The 26,910-nt window shown below is 42.3% G+C and overlaps 1 protein-coding gene and 2 non-coding genes across 3 annotated transcripts; all 3 read right to left on the reverse strand.

The window, feature by feature from the left end:
* Positions 1 to 6,741: 6,741 nt before the first annotated feature.
* On the reverse strand, positions 6,742 to 25,198 carry RPS12 (ribosomal protein S12). Its single transcript, XM_086927436.1, has 5 exons — positions 24,995 to 25,198; positions 21,867 to 21,983; positions 19,523 to 19,625; positions 15,311 to 15,412; positions 6,742 to 6,839 (listed from the first exon to the last, which is right to left on the reverse strand). The coding sequence occupies exons 1-5, from the start codon at positions 25,006 to 25,008 to the stop codon at positions 6,780 to 6,782; spliced, it is 396 nt and encodes a 131-aa protein (XP_086783562.1). The 5' UTR covers positions 25,009 to 25,198; the 3' UTR covers positions 6,742 to 6,779.
* On the reverse strand, positions 21,645 to 21,717 carry LOC147708807 (small nucleolar RNA SNORD101). Its single transcript, XR_015296787.1, has one exon. It is a non-coding gene; the product is annotated as a small nucleolar RNA SNORD101 (small nucleolar RNA).
* On the reverse strand, positions 22,056 to 22,132 carry LOC147708808 (small nucleolar RNA SNORD101). Its single transcript, XR_015296786.1, has one exon. It is a non-coding gene; the product is annotated as a small nucleolar RNA SNORD101 (small nucleolar RNA).
* Positions 25,199 to 26,910: the final 1,712 nt, after the last annotated feature.

Consider the following 26,910-nt stretch of genomic DNA (forward strand, 5'->3'; position numbering starts at 1 on the left):
GGGGAAGAGAGTAGGGGAGGCACGGCCTAGCGGCCGTGCAATCAAGTAGTGAGGGGGCGGAGCTGGGGGAGGCTGTGGAAGAGAGTAGGCAAGGCGACACAGCGGGAGGGGGCGGAGCGGGTAAACAAAGACGGACATGCACGCGCCCGTGACTTTTAAGGTCAATGCGCATGCGCATAAGCTTAATGCGCATGCGCATTGACCTTAAAAGTCACGGGCACTGCAAGGAATCGCCACGATTCCTTGCAGTGTGGATAAAGAGTGGATAACTCGCAATACTCTCGCCTTGCTCGATGCGCATGCGCATCGACAGGCGAGACCTAAACATGTAAAGAAGACATTTACAATACATAAACTATACAACATTAATATATAAGATGTTGAAAACATCAGATAAATCACTGGTACACAGAAACTAATTAGCAACCAAACTAGGTTGGTCAGAAGTTTGGCAAGAATATCACCCATCCAAGCTAGGCTATACATACATGTCCACTGTTCATAAATCTTTGTCCCATCTGGACTACATGTTTATCCCACATGGATACGTTAATCGGGTCTCCAGTGTCTAACACCCTCCTAGAGGTCTTTGACCATTCCCAGCTGACCATTCAAGCTCTGGTTACACTCCTACAAACCCCCATTCAGGTGGAGGAGGTCTCCCCAGCACCTACATGACACAGTATCTGGAGACTTCGTCTCTAACAGTCTCAGACTATTTTGTACATAATGGAAAATCGACTCCCACTAAGTGAACTTTATGGGAAGCCATGAAGCCTACTATTCGTGGTGTAAATATCAGTTTCCGTGCCATGTCTAAACATAACCAATTGGCACAACTAGTGGAGTTGGAGGACCACAGCCCTGGAGGTACAGTGCCTCACCAACACAAACCCATCTCTAAAACATGCCTTACTGCAGGCGCAACAGTCCCTATAGTGCCATCATATGGGTGAGGCCAAAGAAATTAATCTATCAATGGGAAGACAAATCTAGCAATATGCTCCATAGGTTAGGCCAGGCAGCAAAGTCCTCTACCAACGCCCCAGTGCTTTGGCGGGGGCCTTGTGCTCGTCCCCTGAGACAGTGGCTGCAGAGTTTGCACGTTATTTCTCTTAGCTATATGCGATCCAAGAGCAGCTATCGGAGTCCTCTATCAGCAAATTCTTGAAAGATAAATCTCCCCTTCCCCTCGACTTACAGACTCTGCACGGGACCAACTTGATGCTCCCATTATGGTGGACGAGCATAGTGCCGCTTTGGCAGCCATACATCAGGTCCTGCTCCACGACCAAATGGCTTTCCAATGGAGTCCCTCAGACCATACGAACGTACTGGGCCCACACCTGCTCGATGCCATACAGGAGATATCCAACCAATCTCAGCTCCCCCTGGAGAGGCGGTATGCAGAGAAAAACCAGGACGCCCACCAGAAGACCCCACATCGTACAGACCTCTCGCACTTATCAACTTTGATAGTAAACTTCTAGGCAAAGTCCTCACAGACCGCCTTAGACCCTGTATACTAGATCTGGATCAGTCTGGGTTTATGTCCCATCCCGCCACATGCCATATTAAACGCATGCATAATGCTATGGCTAGAGCCCCAGAACTTGGACAGCTACATTGCTTGCAGACATCGACAATGCATTCAATTCTTAGCTGAGCTACCGCTTTAAAGCGGTTAACTTTGTATTGTATGTATATTTGTAGAGCGCAAATTGCTGCCCAGAGGCGTCCAAGCGCTGATGATAGCCAGAACCAGCCGAAAAACACGGGGGGGGGAACAAGGTTAGAGGGGTGAATTAAAAAGGAAGGTTTTAAGTTGTTTACGGAATGAGGTAAGGTTAGAATCAGCTCTGAAGTGGAAGGGCATTCCATGTCTTGGAGGCATTGTGGGCAAAGGTCCTGCCTCCACACCTGGATCGTTTTATTCTAGGGGTCACAGCTAGAAAGGTCTGGCTGGAGCGCAGACTTCTGTTGGGTGTGTAGTGAGTGACTAGGTTATGAGTAATAATTGGACCAGTGTCCCAGAAGGCTTGATGGGCAATGCACATTGCCTTAAAAAGAACTTTGGCGAACTGGTAGCCAGTGAAGGCTAGCCAGTCCGGCCCTTACAGAGTGTCAACGAGGAATTTCCAGCAATAAACGGGCTGCGCAGTTCTGCACTGTCTGCAGCCTGCGCAAAATGTAGTCTGGGGCGCCGAGATAGAGCACATTATTAAAATCAAGACGTGATTGTATAAGCCCTTGTATAGCCACCTGTTTGGCTTCCATGGGGAGGGGGAAGATTTTCTTTAACATCCTCATGATGCCAAAACAGGTGGCTGACAGCTTTGTGGCCTGTGTATTGAATGATAGGGATCTGTCCAGCCAAACTCCGAGGCTCTTAATGTTTTCTTTGGGAGATGATGGAGGACCCAGACACGGGGGCCATAGGGCATCGGGGAGACGAAGATCCGGGGGACCTAGGAGCATCAGCTCTGTCTTGTCCCCGTTCAACTTGAGGGATGATGAGTACATCAAAGTCTTCACCTCTTCAACTTTGGCCTGCTTATGTGCGCCCCTCTCTATACAGGGCTAACCACCTCGATTCAAGTTGCTGGACATCGCTCATCCCCATTCCCAATACATCACAGAACGCAGCAGGGCTGCCCCTTATCACCATTGTTTGCCCTTGCTGTGGAACCTTTGGCAGTGTGGGTACACGGAGATCCGGTGCTTTGACTGGGACACACTATATGCGGACATAGTCCTATTCTTAATGACAGACCTGCGGTTTGGGGCCCCCGCATCCTACAGATCCTGCATGTATTTGGTCAAACCACCAGGCTTCACATCAACCCCACTAAGTCCAAACTATTCCCGGCACACGGACACAAGTGCAGCAAGAAGTGGGCTGAGCAGTTTTCACGCACTACCACAGACTTAAAGTACCTATGCATATTTATGTCATCCTGTCCACAGACCTCATGGGCTCGTAACATCAATCCTCTCCTTGAAAGCCTTGAAGACAAGACGTTGGTTTAGTCCTTTCTTCAGCTCTCATTATATGGAAGATTTGACATTTTTTAAAATGATTTCACTAACCAGAATACACAGGCTGCATAATTTCTCATATGCTATACTGCAGGCTTGGTTTACTTGGGTGAATGCCGTAAATCAGATTCTCTGGAATGACGGAGCCGTGAGAGTGGCATTGAGCACGTGCACACAGTCAACATATTGCAGTGGTATAGCAGCAGACATTTATGCCTACTATGTCGCCTCCCACCTACAAGTGGGTCAATGAATGGTGGTACAACCCACCATCAGATCCAGCATATGAAGTGGATCATATGGTAATGGGAAATACTCCTTCAATTCCTATATAGTTCACAGAACTTGGGTTTTCTACCTCAGCCAGCAGTATTGTCAGCAGTCTATGGCGGGCTACAGTCCAACAGATGGGACAGCATGGCCGCCTAATCCAGGCAACCCCACTGTGACACAGGACACTTGTGTTTGGTAACAGCACTTGCGGCATTCAGAGGTTGGGAATAACCACCCTGGGACACGTACTGCGAAACTCCATATTAAAGTCATATAAACAGCTCCAGACAGTTTCAATTATACAACTCACAATTCTATAAATATCTACAACTTCGGCATGCACTTAAGACCATACTGCGACAGACCGATACCCTAAACTAATTCCATCCCCTAGAAGGCCGCTTCCTGATGGGTGACCTAGATGCTCACCAAATCCCCCGGGTATATCAAACCCTGATGACACACATTCATACCACATTACACAAGACCAGAACAGCTTGGAGGGGGGGGGGGGGGAAGACATACCAGACCTAACCGATGACGCCTGGGCAGAAGCCTTGGCCAGCCCAGAGGTGCAGCATTCTCAACACGATTCAGACTGATAACAGTTCAAATACTTGCACCGTATATATTATACTTGATACAGACTATGGAAGATGGGTGCCATCCAGTGCCCCGTATGCCCGAGATGGGAGCTGGATGAGGGGACCTTCTTACATGCTGTCAGGGGCTGTACCGCATTGGAACCATTTTGGCGGAAAGTAGTGCTTGCCTGAGCGAGGTGCAGTCGTGGGATCTACCTCTTGAGCCGAAGTTATTGTTACTACATAGCATCGATAGTATTGGGAGGAACAGATAAAAACAGAACTTATTGTTTTAGCAGTCATCATTGCTAAAAGGGATATTGCTCAGCAGTGGAAAAGTGTTCTCCTTTAAAGACCAGCAGATTGAAAAACGCCGTAGATGAACGCAGAGATTGCTGTGTTTCAGGCTCAGAGACGTCCCCAAATCATAAGAAAATATGGCTGCAGTGGGCAGACTACAGGGATATAGGTTTACCCTAACTCATCGAGTTAGATCCTTGAAAGACTATGTCCCCTTGATGCGATTGGTCTCCATACACCAGAGTTTCATTTGATCACTTCTGACAAAGTATTCAGTGGTTAGATTATAATTTGGTGGGATTTTAAAAGAAATGCACAGTGAAGTTATTGTTATGTTTGGGAGTTATTCAACAAATACAAACAGATGTATATGGGGTTAAGTATATCTATCACAATGTACCATCGGAACACGCCCAGGTATATACCATGCAAAACCAATAAAATAGGTTGAAAAGAAAAAAATTCCCTCCAACTTCCACATCCCTGTAACGTTGGGTCAGCACAGTAATAAGCACCACATCCTCCTCCCCCAGAAAACTGGACCCTAGTGCTAATCCTACTCGTAGATCGCAACACAAAAGCGATGCACAAAAAGGACTAGGCTTGTAAGATGTGTGCTGGGAAGGGGGGCAATGTTTATGGCAATGCCTGCCATAAACATGGCAAAGCATTATATATATATGTATAGAGTGGCTGACTATCCGAGTCGGCATGAGGGGCTATATAGTGAATAAGTGGGTGCATGAGGAACAATATTGGCGAGTGACTGCAGGAAGCTGTACTGGCAAGTGGCTGTATGGGTGGATGGGAGTAGCTGTGTGAGGGAGCGGCTGTGTGAGAGCGGCAGACCCTGATGCAGAGGTCTAGCCCAGGACCAGGGTTCCATTCCTGCCTCAGAGGGTCTTGGGCTCAATTTCCGAAGACCTGATAATTCTTGCCTCTGTGCCTATTCTAATCGTGGGTCCCACTCTGCAACTCTAGGAAATAGCTTGATTAATCTCCACAACGGCCCAAAACAACGCTAGGATGCCTGGCTTCACCTTGGGGGCGCCCAGGAGTGGGCACTTCACAGGGAAAAGCCAGGAAGGGTTCCACAGCGGTATGCGTTCGAGCGCCTGAGATACCCCTTCGGGGGTCGATTCGGTGCGCTATACAAATACTACTTCATTTACATATTGGTGGGCGAATGACTGGGCAAGTGGCAGGTTGAGTGGGTGCCGCTATATAGGAATGTGGATGCTGAGTAGCTGTTATGGTGAGTGTGTAGACATGTGCTTGTATAGCAGTGTGAATGGGCATGCAAGTGGTTGTGCGAATGGCTCAGTCCACCACCCCAGTTCAGACACGGCCATATGCAAATCAGTCTGACTCTGTGCCTGGTGGGAACAGTCCAGCCTGAACTGCCAAGCCATGTCTTCCCTGGACCGTAAACAAGCTTTGGAGGACTGGTTTCTGGCATTCCAGCAGACTTCAGCCTGGCATGCTTGAATCCAGTGGTGTGGAATGCATGGGACTCATGTCTGAGCATACCCATCCCACTCGGGGTGACAAATGCAAAAACCACAGGTGATGCGGACAGAAAGCAGAAACCGGTCCTCAGTAGCTTATTTCCGGTCCAGGGAAGTCATGGCTTGGCAGTCCGGGCTGGACTGTTCCCATAAGGCACAGGGTCAGACTGATTTGCGTATGGCCATGTCTGAACTGGGGTGGTGTGGAGTGCAAAAAAACGATGGATTTAGGCCCAGATCTCTGTACTGGGGTGAATGTATGACATTGTTCTGCATTCTGTTCATCACCTGTGGTTTTTGCAACAGATTAAACACTGCCATTCTACGACACTCCATGCCACTCCTATGCTATGAACCTTTAGCCATGCTAAAATCGCTACCACGCTGGTGTACATCATGGCTACAACTGGTTGGCAAAACCAATAGAACTTGGAAAGGAGAGACCTATTGGGTTTGACAATGCTAGTTATAAATAGGTGTCTGATTTTGGGAATGTTTTGTTGATTTCTTAAATTGTTTTGGTGCAATTTAAATGCTTTACACTTTTTCATCTGGATAAGCCTTGCTGCTTAGTGCCCACAACTACCCACGTTGAGCGGAGGGTTTGACAGACTAAACCTAAGGTCCATTAACCCCTTCGAGGCTAATGACGAGCTGGGCTCGTCATGGCGCTTACCTGCCGTGCGCTGATGACAAGGCCAGCTCGTCATGAAATAAAGTAAAACAACAATTTGCAGCACAGGACGGGAAAACGCCTAGCAGCCATGTGGTTAAGCGATGGTAAGTATTACACGGTGAGATTACACAACCCCACCATATAATGCACCCAATTCCCTCAAAATATCGAAACCTAGTCCATTTCATTCTTACCTTTTGTACTGTGTTGAAAGAAAAAGGCAACTGTCTGTAAAAGCAGAGTTGAGTAAAATCTTTCAGTATGTCATTTTAACTCTGACGTCATGGCGTATAACATTTGGGACGGTCAGTTTAAAATTTTACCCAAGAACAGATTAGGCAAATCGAATAAAGCACCACTCTTAAATCAATTTGTTTTGCTTTATTTTTTCAAGACTGTTTACTTCTTTTTAAAGTATTCTTCGATGACATCTTTGGCCTGAGATTCTTTGCCGTAGTCCTATAAATAAAAAAATAAAAAATTGAGCCACAAAAACATTACGATCAATTAACTCTTGCGCATAGCACATTTGAAAACAATTACACTCACTGCCTGGACAAAACCTTGTAAATTGGTGGTCGCTAATCTTGTGGGAAGAGGCACGTTTTTAAACCTTTCAAAATATGGCAACAACCTTTTGAGAGAAAAAAAATGTACTTTTGTATAGCATATATAATTTCTTATATCACGCACACAATAGCCAAGAACTAACGTCCACCTACGCAACTCATTTAGTCTGCCTTTATACAAAGCCCACTTTAATATACATGCAATCAATGCATATTCCTAGTATACTATTACACACCGCAAGTAAGAATCTGAATGAGAACTTTACAAAATGGCTATAAATTCTCAATGGGACATTGGCCAAACTTCCTTCCAATAAGAAGTTGTGGGGTCCTTTCTCACTGGTGGTTGATCCTCTAGGCAGGTTACTTGGCTGTTCTATCCTGACTCTATATAGCTTAGTAAACTGCACGTGCAACTAACCTCAAACTTCGCGAGTGGTCCATCCTAACTAGTACGGGCAATTGCTTACTTTAAATAAGAGATGTCCACAAAGAAAACCGGAGGCGCTCTACTTTCGCTTTGCTCCTCAGTGGGACATCTAGTTCCCTAAATTGTCAACTCCCTAGTTCTCAAAAATACTTTCACCTTTTGGGATTTTCATATAGTGCCAAAAAACTAGAGCTTCAGTCGTAGAAATAACTTAATGTAATATAGTGCTAGGAAATATGATGTAGCTACCCAAGGTTAATAGTAGGAGCACAGTGCTAAAACAGGCTATTGCACGGAGAAAGTGCATCTTATGCTGTTGCACAATAAAAATGCGTGTCCTAACAGAAGTATCAAAAAACGAGTTAACACCTAAAATACAAAGCAACATGCTGCATGGATAGCTCCCAGCAGTATCACCGTACAGAAATGGATATCAGGGAGAGCTAGCTTAACATGTCACTGACTTGGGTACAACAAAATGAGCTGCACTGGTCAACTAAAGGGTTCCCAGAAACTCTTTAAGCCAGAGAAAGGCCATTTATCACAGGAGAATAAAATTATAAGATCAAAGTCAATCCAATTATTCCTGCTTGCCTCCAGCACTTCCTTAAATTGGGCAATCTGGTCTAGATGATGGTCCTGAAGGAATTAGACCGAAACTCAGTCGACCTCTCCCTCTGCGCAACTTACGGCACATCGTTTTGATTTTGTTCTTCCAAAATTAAGAAATGTTGGACTCATTGCATATAACTACCCGTGTTGAACCTTTGATCACTGTATATAGCTTTTTGCCACCTTGTCACTTTGCGCCACTCGCGCTGTGTTCTGCACTAGTCACTTGCACCGTCCTTATTTTTTGAGAAGTTTCGCTTCAGGCATGCAAATTTGTGGCTCCATTCTGGTCTCCATAAATTGACATGGGCATAGTCTCACAATTATGGCGAGTGACGGCAGCACTCCAGACTGCTACTCCATATGATACAAAGGAGGTGTGTTCATTATTTTCTTAAACGGGCTCTAGGCCACAAGCTATGAAAAATAAATTTTACTTGTGGGGCGGTCCTTTTGGGTGCTTGGAGGCATAACACTTGACGCCAAACTCAACATGCAGCAGCACATCAGCAAGGCAACCAAAGGAGAGAACTTCCAAATCAATACCTTGAGAAAACTTAAACCCTTCCTTCCAGCCAAAGACTTCTAAACTGCAGTACAATCTATAGTCATTCCGCACATAGAATACGGTAGCACCGCCCTCTGCGGGCTCCCCCTAACTACAACGGCACCCCTAAGAGAGTCCCTTAACGCTGCAGCGAGACTCATCACTGGCTCAAAAAAACTCGCATATTTCCCCTGACTTTAAATCCCTGGACTGGCTACCTTTTGAAGCCAGGATACATCTGAAAATCGCCTGCATGACGCACAAGGCTGTACACATGAACTCACCCGCCTACCTCACTCAAAAGCTGTCAATTTCGGGTGGCTCTAGGACTACTAGAAGCACAAACAATCTTCTGCTGAAGCCTTGAAGATTTCGGAAGGAAAAAAACTTATAAACTCTCCTTTTCAGGAATGGCACCCAGGATCTGGAACTCACTCCCTCCTGAAACCAGGCTCATCTCCTCCAACAAATTTTTAAAGAAAGAAGTAAAAGGGATCCTCATGGCTAAATACACATGATCTATTTTTCTGTATTTCTCATGAATCCGCACTGTACTACCTGCCTGACCCCTTGGTCTTTTTGCATTACTTGTATTATCGACTTATCTGATTGTAAACGTTCCCTTTTTGTATATCTCTATATTGTTGACGCACCTGTCTGACTTTGCACACTGTACCTACACCACCTCAACTATCCCTACTCTTGTACTACTGATGCTCCTGTGTGACTATACACCCTGCACTCACCTACCTCAACTATGCCTACCTTTCTGCTATCTCCAAAAGCATTTTAAGCATGATTAAACAAGTATATGCTCCTTATTTTTGTACTTTTATGTTATTGGCGCAACAGTTTGACTATGCACCTTGTACTGACACTACCTCACCTGTGACCTACCTCATGTATTTTTGACCTACCTATGTAACTATGCACCTTGTACCTAACTACCTCAACTATTACATTCTATTACTCTATCACCCCCTTGTCCTGTAAAGCACTCCGATATCTGCAAAGATCTTGTTCGCGCTATATAAAACTTTCAAAATAAATAAAATTAAAGGAGGCATTCAACAAGTCGGATTGCTGCTGTGACAGGCTGAGTTATTAATTGTGGCTTTTGTGCCAGCACGTTACTCTGATGCAGGTTAGTCTAGTTTTTGAATAATAAACATTTCCCATACGTCTGACTACACCAGTATAGCCTGCGAGGCAAAGATATTCAACTTTTACAGGTCACTTGTCCAACTTTTCTAGGGTAACACGACATGGTACACATGTATAAAAACACTATAGACATTCAGAGAAAGGCTTGGACCTGCTCGATTTAGTCTTCATTGTGGTGCGTAAACAAATTATATGCTCTGTCCCATCAAACAGGGTACAGAAAAGATTACTCCCAGCAGATTTAAACTATGCTCAGCGGTGGCTCAGGTTATTAAATTTCAGCAGATTGAAAAATCTACAGGTTCAAATAGTTACATGATATAACCCACCTGGCCCTAAAAAAGTAAACCAAATGAACTTAGGAAAATGAAATCATACCACTTTGTAAAAATTATAACTTCAAATCATGAAATCTAAGTTTGCCTTCAGAATTATTTAAGCAGACTGAAATAAAGGAAATCCATGACTAAAATAGATTTGTTATTTAGGTACCAATCTTATTTCTTACTTACCCATTCAAACCATGTCGCCATACTCAGGGACCTTTAAAGTCACATGACTACTTTAAGGCTCGTATGATGGCTTTTTTTTTCTTGCCAGCTGCTTAAATCCTCTGCATAACATTCTGTCAGCAGACTATTTGCTGGCTAGTCATACCAACTATCCCCCCAACATTATATAAAATGACGATCAAATAGAAGGCACTTCCTACAACTTTCTGTAAGAACCAAGACGACAAAGGCCAACCATGCTAGTTTTCAGTCTACAACCGGTACCACCAAGGGCCTACACAAGACCGGACAACAGAAGTGGCAAAGTAAAATAAAAAGCCTTAAGAGTAAAACTTAGTTTAATAAAATATTTTTTAAAGTTGCTAGAGCAGTAGCTGAAAATCTTTTACATTAAAAAAATTCCCAACCAAAGAACAAAAATGTATTCCGCATTTTTATTAAAAGCAATGTAGACTTATATAACGCCACCTTTTACTTAAAATTACTACATTCACGTTTTAATTCAAACTAGGGCATCAAAATATTTTATAATTCAACAATATATATTTACATTAATTTGTAAAAACGATTACAAAATTTAATATTTCCTATGGGATTTATTTTTAAAACCCTTGCTTCATTAGTTTCTATACGAGTGTTTTGCAGTACCAATAGTTGGCCATCTGTGGTGATTGACTTTATTTTAAAAAACTGTACTAAGAAACTTTTTTTAAAAAATCCAGAAATATTGTAAAGGCTTTCTACTGCTTTTTGGGAAAGCTCCAAGACTATGCTGAGAATGCTGATTAAAACCAGTTTAGACAGTATATAACATCCAAAAGATGCAAATACTTGGTAAGGAAGACATGGTCTAAAACACATCAACTGCTCTCCAATTCTAAATGTTAAAACAACGTTCAAAGAATTCAAGAAAATACAGTTTGGTTCATGCAGACATTTGTAGCTTTCAGTGCCGTTCACTAGAGTATTCAGATGACACTTTTTTAGTCCAAGCTAACGGAGTTGAAGTTGCTAATTCCTTGTTTAACGATATTATGTATTCTCATTATAAAATTCAATAAAAAAAAAACATGCAACAGTGGAACTGCGAGTGAACCTACAGTACTTTAGGGCAAACTCTCACCAGCACTTCCTATTTAGAACCTAAACAAACAGTCGGTTAGGCTAGGGAATAAGTATAATGTTCTACTGAGCCAGCCAAAATCCTTGCAGTTTATTTTAGGTCTCTAACGGTGCTTGTGAGATTGCTTTTGAAGCTATAGTGCTTTTTGGAGCAATCACTTTTCAGTATCAGAAAACACCGATTGGAAAAACAAAATTCAGAAACAGACAAAAGATAGATTACAACCCAAAAAAACTGGATATATTCCTAAACTTTTATAATTGTGAGAAGCCTTTAAAAGTAACCAGACTATTATTCCCACTTGAGAGCGGTGGTATTACCTGTGCATATTGTGGCTGAGGGTACATACACAAGAGTGACTGGGTAAAACAAACAGTCCACTGCCAAAACTATTAAACAAAAGACAACGGTCCTTGACAAAGAGAAATAACACTTTCAAAACAAGCAGTCCAGCCGGACTTTAGAATTTATTTGATATTTAAATAGGTCAAATCAAACAGAACAATAAAGCAGTGGCTTCCGTAGGTAAGCAGTCTGTTCTTGGCAAGGCGGAACACACCGCCCCTTCAGTGTACCGTGGCACGCATGTTAATTTCAATAATTAATCCCGGCCTAAGGTACCCTCACCGGGATCCACAATCTTGACCTCTACCAATACCGTGAATTGAATCACTGGCAGCGCGCTGTCTTAGCCCCATTGGTTTCCTGGCTAACCCTATCGCGAGGTAAGCCCTCCAACCAAGTATTACTTCAATAATTACTAGGGATCGGTGCCTAATTTTGATTCGATTTGTGTACGCTCCCCGCAGGCATACGCCTCTGTCCACGTCAGCCCTCCTACAAACCACCCTTGTAGTATAGGTTAACTCCTCCAGGCTACGTGTTAACCTTAGATTACGAGGTAAGCGACCCCTACTTGCATTCCTTCAGCTTACTGCCAGGCATATAAGCTAGCTCATGTTAATCCTCGTCTTATTACCCTTAGGCACCACATCCCTTGGCCAGCCAAATTGAATCATCAGCCCGACCCCTACCAGGCTGCACAACTGGAAGCCGGCTTACTTTTGATTCTGCGAGGCCACCGCGCCCATGTAATTAAACCTCTCTTGTAATTCGCTCTAGTACCCCGATGCACAAAAACGGTAATTGCACTGGCGGCCAATCACCTTCCACAATTCTGATATATACCACCTGGGCACGCTGTAGGCACCAATATAAAATACATCTTGTTCACGACACGAATTCCAATCGTGGCATGTTTTGATCACTAATGCGCCGTGGATGCTTGGCACAGGCTGCCCGACACCTTTTCACATGGATGACCAATAGCACCCTAAGCATGGTATGAGATTGCATTGGAACTGTTCTATGAGTAACAGTTGATTAATGATTTGTTATAGGTTCCCTTTCCTTCCTGTCAATACAGGCTTTTAAATTCAGGCAAGAAGTGAATGTCCTGATGAGGATCCATTATTATTAACTGGATCGAAACGCCATCGACATAATATGTGGTTTAAACACTAGTTCACTATTATGTGCCAAAAAATCATGTGTTTCCCACATATGTGAAGCAAATATACTGTAAAATTACCTTTTTGCTCCTGTTCCTTTATATGCCTGAAATACCCTAGTTAAGTGTGTCTACTGTATGTGTATCACTGGATACAGGACTGTGTCCCACTGCTTTATTGTTCTGTTTGATTTGACCTATTTAAATATCAAATAAATTCTAAAGTCCGGCTGGACTGCTTGTTCATTATAGTGCATAGTGTGGCCTATAATAATTGAAAGTGTTTCTCCTTGTCAAGGACCGTTGTCTTTTGCTTGATTGATTAGTAATAGTAACTATTAAACAGGCAAGCATTTCAAAATTACAGCCGAAAGTACTTGAATAAAAATAGTTTCCAGTCCAAACACGTGACCCATAAAACTTGACATTTAAGTAGTGTGTTCAAAGAGCCGAAGGGAGCATGTCGACTGATCATGGCTCCTTTTGGTGCTAGTCCCTGGATCTTTTACATGCCACCTATTTCACATAGGGATGCTGCAACGGTAGTTAGCTACTGGATTATGGTTACAACTTCAGTCACCTCGTATAGAGTCACAGCTGAATGCTGTTATTTTCACTTTGTGTGCTTTTAATAAAAGCTTTTCCGGTGTCGATCAGTCATAGCACATTACACAGTCGAGCCTTCCAGTGCAGCCTTCAAAGCCCCATTCACAACACTGGGTGCAGGGAGATCAGCCAGCTAAAGGCAGCTGTAGCAGAATAAATGCCACTAAACAGGCACCTGGCAACCATGACCCGGTAACTTTAAGTTTTGAAGCACCACCCTGTAACACGCCTCGAGATTCAGTCGCTACGACCTCCATTAAGCCATAATGTATGTCCATGCACACAAGTCAAGAAAAGCATCTGCCAGCAAATCGGCTACAATGAGGAAGAACAGGACTCAGTGGACAACCACAGCAATGGAGACATTAGATTTAAATGTTCAGCCACCCGACTCGATGGCTAGCCAGAACGTCTGGCAATCTGTTCGATTAGTCACTCAACAAACCTTATCAGCGCACTACTAGCTGTCCGAGCAGGCACCGGACAATCTTCAGACAAGTTAAAAGGCACACCAGCACATCACATATAAAGCTTACCTAGATCCATTCAGAACGAACACTGGACGCCGCAGAAAGGCAACACAAAACGCAGCCGGTTATGGTTTGTGGATGCACACTTCAGTCATGGTTGAACAGATCATACCCAGCTTTAAATGGACGACCTCTTTACTACACACTCCAAGTCAGCGACTTGAAAACGAGACGTAAGCACGAGAGAGAAAATGAAAGATTTTTAGGACTATTCAATATTTCATGCATAACAGAATGCCGCCAAAAAAACTAACCTCAACCCCCACCTCACCCCAGTTACAGTTCGCAATAGGTCACCATTAGGACGTGCAATGGGCGCCAGGATGAGCTAAATGAACTCCAACTACCAGACAAAGCTAACAATTCAAAAGGGATGCCTTGCTGTAGCAGCAAGACACGCTTAAGAAAGCAAATAAAGTCGTACAACCTAAATTCTCAACTCTAGGCTTAAGAAAGGACGCCGAGAGCAAAAAAAATCTATACTTCCATGCATGGTCCAGCTTGTTCTACCCAATTTAAAAATTAGGTAATTCAGCTATGACCTAGGACAACGTAGCTCCTTAGTTTCAAAAAGGAAAAAAATGACAATTCAACTCAGAATACACTTGCTGTACCACAAGGAACTTACCACACAAAAAAATAAACATATAAAGCTAACCTATCACCCAAGATATAACAGGTCAAAAATGACCTGCACAGAAATGTCGGAGGGGGCTAGCTTGAAATCGAGCGGATACAAATCGCTACTAAAGTTGCCCGTATTTTCGTACAAAGACTGTAATGAGTAGAATACAATATGAAAACGGCTGCTTAAAAATCAAAGGATACAATGATAGAGACCTTTAGGATGTAAAGATTATGAGATAGCTCCAGAATGAGGAAAAATGGCAACTTCAAAAAGCAGAGTAGAGAACATGGCTGAAGAACGTTACAAAAAAATGTAATAGTCTACAGTACTGGACGAGCACAAACTAGCCAGATCTCACTGAAGCCACTGACAAACCATTTCTTTACAGCCTATTCATTAGCTGCCCAACCAACTTCGCCCTGCAGCCAACCATGCCATGGTAAGTTTATTCAAGAAAGCCTTAAATCTTAGCTGCAACGATCTTGTTGGCAACAAGCTAAGCCAGGCTGATGCCACAGATTCCCACACTTCTCTCCCCACCTTACTCCCAAAGTCAACTTCTTCTGGGCTATAACAGGATTTACCAACAGCAGAAGCAGGCATCTGCCCTTCAGTCCATCCCATCACCCATAAGGCCAGGCCTTACCACCGAAGAATTACCAAAGTTCTAGATTTGTGAACCTTTAAAAGGCAATTTACCTTGACAACCACACAGCTGCAGCCAACTACTTTTCGGGGTTTGCCTTCTCGGTCAATTTTGCAAAGGCCAACCCACTCCCCCAGCTTTTTGCTGTCATCAACCTGCAAAGAGATAAACTTATGAAAAGCACTATACAAGCAATAGGAAAGTATCATCCATATAGCTAAAATAACTTGTATAATAAAGGAAAATTGGGTAACGAAAGGCTGCTCTCCACATGGTACTCAGTAGAGGGAGCCAGGTGATCATGTACAACAATAGTAAGGCAAATGTTAAAATAAGTCTGGAATAATTTACTTATGAAATCAGCTGATTATCAGGATGCCAATGGAAACTTGATGGCCAATACTTGTTAAGTCTTTACCTTCCACAAGCTCTTATCAAGACTGTGCTGCATATGGAGTCAGTTATAGAAGCTGGGAAAGAGAAGCCCAGTTTGGGGTCTGCTGACAGTCACCTGAAGGGAGTGCTAAACTAAGACATTGTGTCCCAGTGTAAAGTCCTAAGCTCAAGTATAGTGCTATGGAAAGTGTTATAAGGACAGTGCTGTGGACACAATGGGGAGAGACAGGAATTTCCTTTACGCCAACATAACTGAAAGGTCACATGGAACTGGAGGCAGTAAAAACATTCAATGACTTAAGACGTGTTGCAAGTGTGCAGAATGATTTCTCAACTAGGTACAGACTACCATACTGTTTGAGAGCTGGTACAGAAGACCATGCTGTGAGATGAATAGCACACAACATGAAATGCTTAGAGATGGCGAGGTTCCGAGTGGTGCTGTGATAATTAATGGACAGAGGTCTTGTGACAATGCACAGAACTAGGTAAATGAAAACTTTCTTCTCCAGTGTGAGTCAGTAAGTGGAGACGTGGATGTGGCATTTGGCGCCATAATGGTTAAACTGCATGTAAAAAGGTTTGGGTACAATGCGCTATATAAAACCTTTAAACTAAAAAAATACTACCCAAGGCCAAGTAAGACTAATTCGCTTTGTGTGCGCTCATGCAAAGAAACGTGGCCCAGTTCCAACCAACAGGCGCTCATTTGATTGGGGGAAGAGTTTGGCTGGTCTTTGTGGCATCAGGCAGTTCCTTGGAGCAGCTGTGGCACCAAATGAAGCTCATCATTCAACTCATTACTTGGTGGTTCTCATGAACATGGCATTTGCACCAAACAGATAATGCATATGTTGAGTTTCTGTGCAAGTTCACTTCTATTTGGGAACTGCAGTTTATAGTAATGGCTGCGATGCGCCGAATGCGTAGTATTGCAAGACAAGTCAGAAAGTTTAAATAACCCACCTGTAGGTCGCTTAATGCGCTGTGTGATAATTAACTTAATTCAAATAATGGAGAAAGGGGAAATTCCACTTGGAGGTGTGCACATGTATACCATGACCTGAATGGTCTCATATCAAACTTTCTGCTATTTCCATTAATGGGGTCATCATAACTCTCGATTTCAAACAAAATGTATGCGTTATGTTTTTTTTAGTTCTTCGAAGCAAAAGTTAATCCATTCTTTTGTGACGGTTTACAACTTTAACATTCAACATCTACCCAATGCATTTCGGGTCAGAGTCGACCCTTCCTCGGGGGTCTGTGTAGGAAAACAAGGAATATAATGAGCTATTCAGCTACTATTTAAACATCATAATTATACTATCATAGTATAAGTGATTAATTACGTCATGTCTAACCAGATATCCAAGTAAAAATACAAATACAAGGAATAATCAAATAATATCATTGCATTCTCGTCCCTTCTCAATGGTGAACATTGTTGAAAAAACTACTCTTGAACCGCTTTCTGATTACATCAAAACGAATGAAAACGTGTTTCTCACAAAATAACTACCTTTGTGGTTAACCAAATCCATATTTGTTGCCCAAGTCTGCAACAAGAAACTAAACCAAAGGCTTAACATACGAGAAATAAATAAACGAACGTTTGTTGTAGACTTGCAGCCATATGTAAAGTATTACGCGCCGCGTTCTGTCAGCCAATCGAAATGCAGATGCCTTACTCAGGTTGACTGTCTCTAGTTTTAAGCGTTCTGATAGGTTCAGGTCGCGATCACGGGACCGCTGTAAATTGTATACATGCAAACCCTGCAATATATCGGTTCTTTCTTACACTAAAACATGAGTATGTGTCAAATTATCAATTATGAGTGTTACAAAAATGGTAAATGAACCGATATGTATAAATGCAATACATCTGTAAAACTTTGTGCGTGGCATCATAAATCGTTTCAAAGTTAGCAGGAGTCCAGTAAATGCTTTCCTAAATGATGTTCATAGAAAACAGGATAATTCTATCCTGTCATTTAATCCATGCGGGTGTAGGCTGCCCATTCTATGAATCCAGAAATATTCAGATCTCAATCTCTGTGTGTGTGTCCAGATCTGGTCTTGGTTTGATCACCTCTAACATGGTGAAACGAACTTGGGCTATATTATGTCCTGCTTCTGCCCAATGTGTTGCTAAAGTGGATTTAACATTCTTCAGACGAATATTAGTTTTATGTTCCGTAATTCTTCTCTTGATCTTACGCTCAGTTTGTCCAATATATAACTTACCACATGGGCATTTGATACCATAAATCACTCCTTTAGTGTCACATGTACTAGAATGTAACAATGAAATCTTCTTGCCAGTCATTGGATGTGTGAATATTCTCCCGACTATCACATTGTTACAATGCATGCAATTTTCACATCTTTGCATGCCATAAATTTTGTTTGGAATCAAGATAGAGTTATGATGACCTCATTAATGGAAATAGCAAAAAGTTTGATATAAGACCATTCAGGTCATGGTATACATGTGCACACCTCCACCTGCAAGTGGAATTTCCCCTTTTTCCATTTTTTGAATTATAATAGTGTTCCTTGACAAAACACTTAAAAAGGAGTGAGTTGCACAAAATCAAAACAGCGAGAAAAAGTAAGAAAATAAGATAAAGCAGAGTGCTAGACGGACAATAATAAAGAATAATTAACTTAATCCCATATGGAGTCGTTAGCAGTTAAGGGAAGATGGTAATGCAACCATCCTAGTGATGCGTAGATACTGGAGGTTATGAGTGGAAAAGTATAGCAGATGTGGGAAAAGTGTCCCATTGTGAGGGATCCAAGGGTATTCACTTGCATATTGGTGTAAATTGGGAAAAAGAACCAGGTTAGAAATTGTATGGTAGAGTAAATGGGTATGTGAAGTTGGGAGAAGTGTAAATCAGCTGCAAAACATTGCATTGGGGAATACAGTTGGGAAGAGTAGCACACTGTATGAGAAGTTGCATGGGAAATACCAAATAGTTGTGAAAACGTAGAAAGGTTTCACCAGGTCACAAGATTTTGCAAAGACTGCACACTATATTTAAAATGTGAAGGAGAGCAGTTCTTTCGTGTTGTGAATAGCCAAGTTTCGCCCTAGTGTGTGCACAACTAATCATCCTCTTTTTCCGTTACAAATGGGAAGTGTTGAATTTCAGGTCACTAGTGTTGCAGGGGAGCACTTCTTTACCTACAGTCTAGTGTCATGGGTTGAACTATGGTTGCTTTTTTTCTCTCCAGGATGTATCTAGTGGAGTATGTCGTGTTCTGATCATCACGATTATCTGATGCAGTTTCCAGAGGGTGTGGTACTGGGAGTAGATGACGTTTTTCTTCAGCCTGACACTTGGTCATTTTCATTTGACCAGAACAGTGACTGGGTGTGTTGTCCTTTTGGGGTTGGATGTGTTGCTTGTGGAAGATTGAAAGAGTGAAATAAGTTGTCCCACCTGAGCAATTTAAGACTTCTAGGAACATTGCGTATAAATCACAACTGGTTTAGTGTTGGGAGTGTGGACAGGGGAGTTTTAAGTTAGGGAGATGTATGGTGTGGCGTGTAGTTTTCAGTATGTACACATTCCATCTATTAGCTGTTGTCAGGAATGCAGAAAGTGAATGAGAAAATACAATGTTGGTGTGTAGTACGGAATGGAAGCCAGGGGATACAGACAGCAGGGTGCATGGAGCCCTGAAAGGCCATGCTTACTATTGCTGGAACCTAAGGGTGGAACATGAAATCAAGGTAGTACTCCTAACCTAGCCGCTCCCCCCCCCAAGTAAACATTTATCAATACAAGGAGACCCATTCAATTCTCATTTCCAACTTATCTTGCAAATATAATTGCAAAACTGCACTACATACTCACTTTTATCAAATTGATCTGATGTTCAGCACACAGTGCTTCAACCAACTTGACATACATTGGCTCGTCGCAGTTGGAAGCAAGTACACAAAGGTGAGCCTGACGTCTAGAAGGAAAGCACAAAACAAATCAAACTTCACAGGTCAGCTAAAAACCTATTCTATGGCAGAAGGTCGGCTTTTGGCCAGAAACTCCTGCAATTTGCGCATATCGGTTATACCTCAAAAACTTAAGCATTTTGACACTTTTGGTAAATGGGGAATACTATTTCTCTCCTTATGAGTTAGTCCATCTGCCCAATGAGCTTCACTGTACTCAATTTCTTGGCCTGCTGAATATTGAAATTTACAAACAAACCCATCAAAACGTGGAGTGGAAAGTAAACACAAAGCAACCAAAATAACCACCCAATTAGTATAACATCTTTCGCAAATAGAGGTAATGGTTTGTCACGACTGGACTAATGTATTCCATGCTTACTAGAGGCTCATTCCCATCAACATACGTTAAAAGCAGCAAGCAGGCATCATGCCCAACTTAGGATGATAAACATAAAACATATCAAGCATTTGCAACGCAATAGGTTTCTCATTTACGAGAAGTTGAGCTATTGGCACTGTAAATGTCAATAGCTTAAATTCTTGCAAATGCAATACCTATTGAATTACAAATATTGTTTGTTCCGAAACGCCTTGTGTCGTGTTATAACGAACTAGTGGCCACACCCCTTTCTTTAGGCGAGACATCTATACAAAGGGGCATGGCCTCTATTAAGCGTGACATGGTGAACTTGGAATCAAGCCACAACAAAAAATATTTGTAAAGCAATAGGTGTCACATTTGTGAGTTTAAGCTATTGTCATTTACAATGGCAATACCTCAAACTCGACAAAATGTGAGACCTATGGCACTGCAAAGAAGCGGCCGCCATTGTCCAGGCTGCTTGGAAAGTGAAAGCATTAAAGATGCACCGAGTGTAAGGACAGCACGTTGTGCCTACAGTAGGGAAAACCCATAAAAGAAAATAGTGCTTACTGAGTAAATAAACGGTAAAGAGGGCCAGTCCTCATGGGTGGTTACAAATGAAGACAAGGCAGGACTAATTAGCAGATTACCGAACCAGAAGCCAGCATTTACAGAGAACAAATGCCCACATGCATCATTGAGAATTGCATTAGCAAACAGTGCGAATCGCAATTTTCGGCCGTTTGCGAATGCAATTCTCAAATTTGGGATGCATCATGCTTTTCGCAATTTTAGGAATCGCAACCACGTTGCGATTTCTAAAATTGCGATTGCATATAAGAAATCGCTATTTGAGATTTCTTAAATGCAACGTATGAACATTTTTAATTTGCGACTTCGCAAATAGGAAGGGGTAAATTAGCATGAAGTTGACCTTCATGCTAATTTGTGAAAAATTTCAAAAATGCATTTTTGAAAGTTCCATGTTACACACACATCCTTGGGACATGTGTCAAACTTGCACCTAAAGTTACATTTCAGGGGTGCAGGGGGGTCCTTTGGACCTCCCTCTGCACCCTTGAAAATGCATTCACAAATTGCGATTCTCAAAATGCTTATCGCAATTTGTGTATGCCTTCCCATTGATTCCTATGGGCCTCTTGGCCCATAGGAATCAATGGGAAGGGATTCCTTAATTGCGATTTGCAAATTATGAATCACAATGAAGGATTTTTTAGAAATCGCAAATAAAAATGCGATTTTTGATGCATAGCAATGTGCGATTTCTTAATTGCGATTTCTTATTTTTCACAATTAAGAAATCAAAACTGCTAACTTTGATGCATGTGGCCGAAAGCCTCAAGCCAATAAAAAATGTGGGGGTTGCACGCCCTCAAACACAATGCTTCGCAGTACATGCGCTGCCCAGACTCGACCCGAAAACGTCGATAGCTAGACCAAATGAGTAACCTCAAGTTCCTGGCTTGATGAGAGTTAAACACCAAGTAAACCATAACATAACAGCACCTTCTGTGCTCAGGCTTAAGACCATGTGGCTACGATGGGTAAACGTCCCACTCAAGTGAATTTTTCGAAGCAATGCTTTGATAGCTGGCCACAGCAACTAGTTGAGTAAAGTGCTTGGGCCGAGTATGCCACAGATTGTCAGAGGAATGCTCTCACTCATAATTGGAGTGAAGGGGTATCCGACAATATGAACTCATCATTCCAACAGTGGCAGTACTCAAATCAGTTCTAATGCTTCGAAAAAACAAAGTGACAAAATTGATGATTTTTGCATTTTGTAATCTTCCAACTTGTTCCGCCACACACCACAAAAATATATAAATAAAACACTTGACGATGTAGGGAACAAACATACTTGTCCAATGCCTTGGCAGCTTCACGAATGCCACGGGCTAGTCCATCATGGATGAGTGCGGTCTTCAGCACTTCCTGCAGAGCAGTGTTGACATCCATTACACCTCCAGCAGCAATGCTGAAACAGATTTTTAAGTAAGTTTTTTTCTCTTTAAACACAATTCATATGAGTGACATGTTTACTGCTACAGGTTGTCAGAATTGTGTTCTCACTCATGATTAGGAGTGAAGGGGTATCCGACAAAGAAATAAAATCATCATTCAATCGCTGTAGCTTTGCATTCATATTAGAACCCTGATTACAGTCAGTCAAAATTCTTTATTTCGATTACTAAAAATCATAAAAGAGCAATAAATACATACAACCATAAAAACAATTTAAAAAAATGTGCAAAATTAATACAAATTACAATTTGTTAATAAGAACCCTGATTACTGTCACCAACATCCCCAGCAGAAGAACAAATTTGAAGCTATAGGATATAAATGTGGTCAGCATAACTGAACCATGCTTGATGATGCAGGAGAACAGTCATCAGATCTTTCCTAAATCAAACTACCATTACAGGCACATTAACTAATGGATGATCAATATAAACATCTGTAAAGGCCACAATTGCAATAAAGGGAATGCTTACATAAATGGGAGTTTTAAATAAGAATCCAGTTTGGTGATAATCCTGTGCAAACTTACGAGGCAACATGCCTTGGATCGTTGAAGAAAAAAGTGCGTTAAAAATAAAAATCATTTAAAGAAATTCAAGAGGCACAGTTTTGGGCTTTCCTTTAAAGGGGGGAGGGGGGATAGAAAGGCTATGGACCTCATCCAACAACTTTATCTAAGCTCCTTCCAGCTATTGCTTCCACTAGGCAAGTCATACTTTATGAATTATATAAACACAAGGAGATGACGGGAGCACTGAAACGTTTCAGACACTCACCCTCAGATCCGGGTTTAATCCATCTTTCTTTAGCTCACATCGCCATCCCAGTTCAGACCCAGCCATATGCAAATCAGTCTTGACTCTGTTCCTCATGGGTACAGTACAGCGCGAACTGCCAAGCCAGGTTTTCCCTGGACTGGAACAAGCATCCTGGGACCGGTTTCAGCCGTCAGTCAGGCTAGCCTGAATCCAGTGGCAAAGTGAGCAAGGACCCACATCTGGGCATACCCTGCCACGTAGAGCAAACGCAAGGAGATGGACGGAGCGCTGCAACTTTTCAGACACTCACCTCCAATCACAGATCTGGGTTGAATCCATCATCGTTCTTTAGCTCACTTCGCCACCCTAGTTAAAAACCTGGCCTGGCAGTTGGGGCATGACTGTTCCCATGAGGCAATGGGTCAAGACCAGTGCTTAATTTAGAAAAAAACAGTGCTGGGGCTCTCAACAGGAGGACACTAAATCTTGCACCATCCGTTGACCCTGACAGCACTGCCAGAGACAGCACCAATACACTACTAATCACACCCTTAAAAAAGTGTTACCATTAATACTAATTAACCCCCCCCCCCCCGCTATAAGAATGGCTTTGGAGGCAAATACTAATAATTGGAAATTGAAATGGAAATAACAGAAGTGGTTGTGCTCGTTCCTAAATTGGCAGACAGTCATAAGCCCTGGTGCTGAGCACCGGAAAGCACTGGCACAAATTGAGCACTGGTCAAGACTGATTCACATATGGCTTTGAGTGGACCTGGGCGGCAAAGTGAACTAAAGAGCTAGGATGGATTCAACCCAGATCTGTGATGGGGCGAGTGTCTGAAAAGTTTCAGCCCAGCATCTCCTTGTATTCTTTATAAATCCACAGGTGGTGTGTGGTAAAATAGAAAAAAAGTCATGAGAAACGAGTTTTGCCACTACTTATGCATGGAAGTTATTTCTAGGCAAATAAAATTACAATCACTACCAAGGACCAAGGGGCGGCAAAAACAACATCACCCCTAAAGTCAATGATATGTAACGTGGAAAAGGTGCATAACAATTGACGAGTTACAAGAAGACAGACATGCATCGTATCTTGCAAAAGTTAAGTAGCAGTAAATGTACAATTATTGAGAGTTAGGTGTGGCCAGAAGTAAAACTCTAGATCAACAAACATTTAGAAGTAATGTTTCAACCGCACTTTGGTACTGGCCTGCTTTACTGCCTCAAAAATAACATTTGGCATGCGTATATCAATCTATCATTAACCTGCAGATGTTCCTAAAGTCCGAGAATTACTACCCAAAACTGATCTATCCACATAAATCAGACACTATAAAAATGGGGATATGCGGGTACCAAAGTATCCTAGAAAATATCGAATTGCACTTACATTTAAATATCACTTCGTTTGCCAGATAAGCCCATTCAAGCAGGCACCATCACACTGTTTACATTTTGAACCATGATGAACAAGAGTTCATTGGGAAAAATAGGGGGGATTCCAATTCGGTAAGTGGTGGCAACCGTGGCCAAAGGCCAAGCTCCAAAATGTACAACAAACCTAGAGCCACAAACTGCAATCTAAAGGAGTTTAGCATGTCTAACTCTAAGCAGCAGTAAAGGATACGGCCATAAGGCGCTGAAACGGACAGGGATTCAGATCACTGGACAGCCAAGCTGCTTGATCAGGCAGTAGCAAATAGTTTTTTTGTCAAACCCTACTTTCTAAAAAGCATTAAAAACAAATTGCTCAAACCCTACTTTCCTAATAGCATTACAACAATACTATTAGCAAGGAAATATTTAAATCAACATCAATAAACAAGCAAATACAAGGCACAACAACTTGTACGATGGACTGCTAAATATTTTTTTTGTTTTAATAGGTATATTGTGCTGGCTTAGCAACGCAACAACAGCATTAAAAAACGTGTCGCCTTTTTAAGGCGCTCGGACGTGATAAACCAGATTCATAATACAAATGCACCACCTTAAAGTGGTATAAAGTCACTTTTTTAAATAACCAGTTGGAGTGATCGTCAAGAGTCCTTCCCTGTGCGGTGCCACCGCGAGACACAGCTGGAATAGTTGCTTTTAAAGGTAAGCTCGTGCAAATAGCACGCCTTAAACACATGAATACGGCGGCGAGCACTTCAGCACACCACCTTCCATTCACCCTAAGACGACACCCACAACTCACCCTTCCTCGGCCATCGTTGGACAGTTGTCGGACGGGTTTCACCGGTCGAATCTCTAAAATACAGACATAAATGCAGAGCGTTAGAAAAGACAGTGCAGGTAGGACAACTTGCCTGCTAAAAGAGTATAGGATGGCAACTATATACTATAGATTGTGCATGATGCCAAAGAACACAGTAGCCATGGCTGTTCACTCACCATAGGCGTTTAGGAAAGAGGAGGAAGGCCTTGCTTACGTCAAACATATACACTTTAGTGTGGACATAAACGAAGGACCAACACTAGTAAGCTCCCCCCCGCCGTTCGTAAAAAACAACGGAAGAACAGTCACTTCAAATCCAGCTATATACAACGCTAGAATCGCAGCCTTTCGCCCCCTTTAACTCTTTAAATAATACCAGCAAAAATTACATACTGAATAATGAAAAGTTGTAAACATTACCGCAACGTTATTGCAAAGGGTAAATTAGGTAATCCTATACAATATAACACATATTACTTAATTCAAATGTGACCCAATCTCATATCAGTCCCATTATTAATCACGTCTGCTAGCATACTACAAGATGTCTCCCTTGTGTAGACTGTGCTGGCGACAGCCCTTCTTTCGTTTCGGTAATTTTTTTTTTTTTGCTTCGGCGAATTGTAAGCACGTGACCCCCTTCGCCAAGAGGCGTCTTCTCATTTACATTATTTGCGAATCTGATTCTGCCACCTCGAAGATCGCTTTCGTAATCAGACACCGGTTCTGATTTTCTGGAATGAAGAGCTGCCCAATAAATGATGGCGGCTTGCAATATACGTGAGCTTACAGACGAACAACTGTATTTACGGTTCTGATTTTCTGGAATGAAGAGCTGCCCTATACATGATGGCGGCTTCCAATATAACGTGAGCTTACAGACGAGCAACTGTATTTATTATCTTTTGCAGTTGTTTACAGCGCGAATTCGACCCCAAGATGTCAGGGAGCTGGAGCGCCAGTTGCATTAGAGACGGACGACGCGTACTTTTTTAAAGCACGGGCAGATTAAGTGATTTGGCCAGAATCACGGGGGGTTTCAATTCATAGCTGCAAAGGTTTCAGATTGCCATTTGTAACGTTTTCATAATTTCAGTGTAATTATTAGTGAAATTTTGTTGTTGCAGTTTTATGTAGCGCATACTCGATCTTAACTTGTGCTCATGTAAAGAGCTCCAATAACTTATGTTACGGGAACCTGGTTCCCCAACCCCAAAGTCGCCAGCTCTAGCCCTTACGCCATATCCACTTCTCATTTCAATGACTATGACTGACTCTTTCTCCTGAGCAAAATCAAGCAATAGAGAACAGGGAAACAAATATCAGCAATTACTCCCATTTGAGCAACGAGAAAAGAAGATCATCTTGAAATTGCAGGCATGTGTAACATTAACCACAGCCTCGGGTCACAGTTGCTGGACCACAGCAGTTTCTTCTTTTGACTTGCTTGCAGGATAAATAGCCTGGGGAAACTTATACAAATTGTAGTAGGCAAGGCCCAGCAGTGAAGGCCTATTCTACGCAGCACAAAAGAAGCTCACGCAAAACACATTGGTCTCTCTTCAGCCAGTGGCCTCGTGCAACCCTGGCTCCTTTATTTATACATTTGAACAAGTGGGTAGTGAGGTCCTTTTGCGCAATGTCTGGTGGTTTAGGTATCTAAAAATTGACAATATATACTGTGCTACAAAGGGAACCCAAACAGCCACCACCCTATGCTGCCAGGTCGCAATATGTTTCAATTGCGTAATATACTTCTTTTGGGTAAGGGTCCCTGAGCAAAAAATGTTAATAATATAATATCACAAATTCAAAATAGAAGGATGAATTCAAACAATAAAAATTTCCAAACAAAAAATTCTGTGGTTTCTTTATTCTTCACAATTCTTTCACTT

The sequence above is a fragment of the Lissotriton vulgaris genome, chromosome 6 (assembly GCF_964263255.1).
Source record: "Lissotriton vulgaris chromosome 6, aLisVul1.2, whole genome shotgun sequence".
Taxonomy (NCBI): Eukaryota; Metazoa; Chordata; class Amphibia; order Caudata; family Salamandridae; genus Lissotriton; species Lissotriton vulgaris.